Here is a 4,876-nt window from a genome sequence, read left to right on the forward strand (position 1 = left end):
TGATGTCCCACTGTTTGAAGACATGAAATCTCTTCGTCTTGACTTGAGAGAAACAGTGGAGTGTGATAACCTTCAGTATCGAAGTGAACAGGATCGCGAGTCCCAGCGTAAACATTCTCCAAGTACAGGAAGTTCTAATTTTTCAAGAGATACTGATCATGATGGCACTCCTCCTCCTGGAGGTTGTGGTGGTGGTCCAGGTGGAGGAGGATTCAATACTCCATCCAGGGTTGTATTTTAAGATAATCTTTTGAATATGGGAATTTAGTAGTATCCTGTAAGCTGTAATTCATGAGCCACAGAATCGATAATCTTTGAACTGAATATGATCTTAGAAACTTAAAATTTCATGTCTCCTTTGTGCCTCAATACGACTTGTTCAGCCGAAGTGTGAAGTATCCTGGGTCAGTGACTTTTTCACACTCACTAGAGCCTGAATGATGTACATTAATTACGTAAATTGTTTTTTCATTAGAAGACTAGTTTAGTTTGTTCCTTCATGTTTACAAACTCTCAGTCTTTACATATAAGATTCACTTCAGCGCAAGCTGGAGCCAACCGTTAACTTTAAACAAGGTGGATATTGGTAGTTGGCATTCAGTTTACTTATTGACCGTGTCTGAGATAAACCCATCTCTTCTACTGCCTGCCGTTCAGCTTAATTCTTTTCTTTTATTATGCTTTTTGTTTTTAAAGATAAATAAAATTTTGTCTCGAGATATACAGTTACCCTGCTTATTTGTGGTTCAGCAATCACGGTTTCAGTTATTCGTGGATTTTTGTGTGCCACATTTTCTCAATAAATCACAGAAAAATTGGTAATTCACGGACGTTTTCATTGAAAAAAATAGCTGATTGCTGAATTTTAATGTTATTTTTGGGACTAAATACATTTTTATCATAAAATATGTACTATTTATTCATAAAAATAGGCAGTTTTAAGCATTTTAAGAGTGGTATTTGGTGTTCCAGCTATTAAAATAGTTATAGTATATAAGAATTTTAAGAGGGGATTTTGGTATTTGCAAGTGGTTGTGGTACCTAACCCCTGTGAATAAGGGGTCAACTGTGTTGCCTATAGGCACCCCTCACTTGTTAGCACTGTTGGTTTACAGCGCTCAAGTTTTATGGCACTTGGCTAACGATGTCGTTAACCAGGTTTTTGGCAATGGTAAGCAATTTTCAGCATCAATAAGTGTTTTGTCAGTAAGTGGTTTATCAGCGCTGATAAGCGGTTTGTTGGAGTTTACAATGTCTAAATGTCATTTATTACTATAATTATCAGTGATTTTTGGTTAGTGGCACTCAGCCAGGAACAAAACCCCCCATTAACTGAGGACTGTCAGTATTGAAATAATGTAACAAGTTCTATTCTGTTGTTACATTTTGTTAGTTTTGCTCTTTCTTGCTGCACAGTTATTCACAGTTATGCTATGTGGGCAGTCCCCAGTTAATGGCAATCCACTTTTGTGGTGCTTGTGTAGCAACAAAAATCTGCTATTTTTGGCACCGATATGTGCAGATATCCACATATCGCCAATAATTGAGTATTGGCACCAATCGATCTTTGGTTATTGGCGCCAATAAGTGCCAAAAATTGCCAGTTTTTGGTTATCAACGATTTTCACTTATCGTCAACCGTCAGAACAGAACCTCATCTGATAACCAGGGACTGCTTGTAATTGTTTTCAACTTGGTTTTGCCCTTTTGGTATGATGCAAACCTTGCTTGGTCTTCTTAGCTTTGGGGTTTGCTCAGTTATATTTTTCTATTGCGTTCCTAATGAGAGGGGCCAGTTTCTTGCCACAATTCTATATCGAACATCCTTATTCTACATCTTTTTTTCTGTTTGTTTTGAAGTGTTTTCTTGCTGAACAAGCAGAGATTTTCTTTTGACTACACAGTTACTTGGAATGTTGTAATGTTTTAGTCTTTCAGATGATGTAGAGATTGAGAAACATCAAGGGGGAGGAGGGTTCTCTCACTAAGTATGGTGGTTTTGTAACTTGTACGAGACCTCTGCTTGCCTTCCAGCTAGAGCCCCCTTCTCTTGTCATGAGAAAAACCAGAGGTTGATGTTGCAGGACCTTTAGGCAGAGTTTCCAATTTTAACAAGTCTTTTCCAGGACCAGTAGCTGTTCTGTCTATGGTTCCTGTGTACAAGTCTTGCTTCGTCTTTGGAGTGGCTTCTATACTCCCTCCCCTCTTCTTGTTACTGTTTTCAAGGATGAAAAGTCCCGGGAAACTTTCCTTAATGAAGTTCTTTCGCCTCCCTTGCCTTTTTCATCATTGTGTGATTTATCAGTTTCTCCGTCTTCTTTCTCCCCATCTAGAGATATTGGGTGGAAGAATACATTGTGACTGGAGGAGGAAAACTCATCATCAGAGCTGCATTCAGCCAATGTTTCGGTTTGGGTGTAAGTGTGCTTCATTGCTGTGTGTCATAGCTTCAAGAGCTACTTCATCGCCCCCCCGCTTTCGACGTTGGATTTGCAGAAGTCTGGCAGTTAAACATCATACATGTTCAACAGATCAGAGGTATGGGTCTCCTTCCTTTGATCTTACATGACCAGGAAAGAGCCCCAAGTGGGGCAAACTACCTCTTAGTTCAGAGATTTGCTTAGAATCCTACCACCAAGGAGTAAGTCTCCCTTATGTAAAGACCAAGGGTTTGTATACTTGTAAGGACAAATGACATTTTTAAAGTATAGGCAGTCCCCGGGTTACACATTCCGAGGTTAGGGTGCTTCTCAATTATATTCATCAGACATTATTTCCAGGGTTACGACGCCTACAGCGCTCATCTGGCAGATGAAATGACACCAAAAATTTAAAATAATCAATATTTGAAGGGTTTTTTCTTATGAAAAATGCAGTAAGAATGCAGTTTACATAGTTTTCAATGCACCCAAAGCATTAAAAGTAAGGTTTTCTTAGGATTTTTGACGATGTTCCGGCTTACGATGCGTCTCAAGAACGGAACCCCCGTTGTAACCAGGGGCTTGCCTGTAATTGGTCTTTTTCCTAATAAACAAACCCGAGGTATTAATATAAATGGCCTATCTCTAGCCATCCCTCATCCTGCTTCCTGGACCAAAAGGTAAAGTGAATGCGTACCATCTGGATGGGAGGGATTCCTCCTCTTCTGTTGTTAGCAAACTACTAATATCTGCCTTTTTTAAGGTTAAACAGCTGGCTTAAGCTTGCTCTGAAAGTAAATTCCATATGTAAAGACTTCAGCTTTGTATGTTAGGAAAAATACAAATTACTTAAAAAATTTGACATTTCAGAAATATGGACATACTTTAAAAATTTGACATTTAAAAAATATGGACAATGTGCATATGTACTTGAAATCTGGTAAATTGATATGTTCTTTTGTTACTAAATTAATTTGGCATGCATAGGATTTTTTTTTTGCATCTACACTATTCCAGTCATTATTGTATTGCAACTGCATAATGGAAATTTGTGTTCCTCAAGTTCAGTATTAAAAATATAGCACAGCAGCTCATATGTAATTACAAATTTTATTTGATTTTCGTGTATGTGATAATAGTTTTGGATACTATGGAGAGGAAAGCTAAAATTATTTGATATTAATAGTTTAGTCTTTTTATTGTGATTAATTATTTATTAAGTTGTATGATTTCTGTTGATGTGAATATAACAATTTGATCTTAAGGACTTAAATAAAATGTGCTTCATATTTTAGTGAAATGTAGTGTTCTTATTTATACCCTATTTTCCGTAAGGTTCCCCACCAATGGCTCGACACCTTGATGTGGTGGTGGGGCTTGTGAGGTGCGAGGAAGAGGTGGACGATGGTAGCCGGGCAGTTTTCTACCCTGGCAGGTACAACCATGCTACTAAGGCCATTTCTGAGCACCCAGACTAAGTTCGATCCTCTTTTGAACCTTCTATTTTTTTCAGTCTTTCACCTCTTCCCCTGTCAGGATGAACCAAAAGTTGATAACCTTAAAATGTTAATGGATGATGGCTGTGACAACTCTTGTAATGTGATGGAGGGTGGGGATGGTTGGCATTCCTCCTCACCTGTAAAATTCGAGTACCTGACATGTGCAAGCGAGGGGAAAGTCTTAAGTTAAACTTGGTCCCCAGTACTGGGTCGGATCTCGATGGACTGATGACGCCTTAAGTGCTGGGGATCAGGTGTATAACCAGGAAGTAGCCTCTAAGGGTGGCCTCTCAATTTGGCATTCCACACCCATCCCTTGTTGGGCTCCATGGTGGGTGGAGGACTACCTGGCTGAAAACAACACTTTCGTGCATATGTATTCTTTATTAGCCCCTAATGTTGATGACCCCAGCGTGGAATTAGACTTGGCTACTGGATTCACCCAAGACAATAAGCCTACCCTAACAACGATGACACCATATGAGCCATTAATAAGAAATAATAAGAAAAGAAAAATGTACAAACCTGACCCAACATTAATTCATTTTGACCATATTTTTGGGACAGATAATTGGTCCAGATTTCTTGTTCTCAAAACAGAGAGGAAAATTTCTTCCTATGTTTTAGAGAACAAATTATCAAGCTTACACCCAACAAGAGAAATGAGTTTCAGAGCACTGAAATTTAATGAATGGCTGATTGAAGCCACAACAAAAGCCCAGTCAGAAACATTTCAGAACATAAAAGAAATTCAAGGGGTAAATGTAACGGTGAAAAGCCATGACATGCTAAACTATATCCAGGGTACAGTTGTACTACCTCAAATTGAAAATGAGGAGGAATTGCCAGAAAAGAATATTATATTAGAATCACTCAAATTAAGATACAACATTCATGACCTGGAGTTATATCAAATTCCAAGCAAAAGAAAGCAGGAAGTTTCCATCAAAATAGCAA

The 4,876-nt window shown here is 38.4% G+C and overlaps 1 protein-coding gene across 2 annotated transcripts in view; it reads left to right on the forward strand.

Annotated features, from left to right (window-relative positions):
• The window catches only part of LOC135224575 (ubiquitin carboxyl-terminal hydrolase 38-like), a 476,208-nt gene extending 472,909 nt beyond the window's left edge, over positions 1–3,299 (forward strand). For both annotated transcript variants that reach the window (XM_064263709.1, XM_064263710.1), the window contains one exon: positions 1–3,299. This exon is cut by the window's left edge and continues 20 nt beyond it. In XM_064263709.1, coding sequence (XP_064119779.1) covers positions 1–241 — 241 coding nt within the window. In that variant the 3' untranslated portion in view covers positions 242–3,299.
• The last annotated feature ends 1,577 nt before the right edge of the window (positions 3,300–4,876 follow it).

The sequence above is a fragment of the Macrobrachium nipponense genome, chromosome 12, assembly GCF_015104395.2.
Source record: "Macrobrachium nipponense isolate FS-2020 chromosome 12, ASM1510439v2, whole genome shotgun sequence".
NCBI lineage: Eukaryota > Metazoa > Arthropoda > Malacostraca > Decapoda > Palaemonidae > Macrobrachium > Macrobrachium nipponense.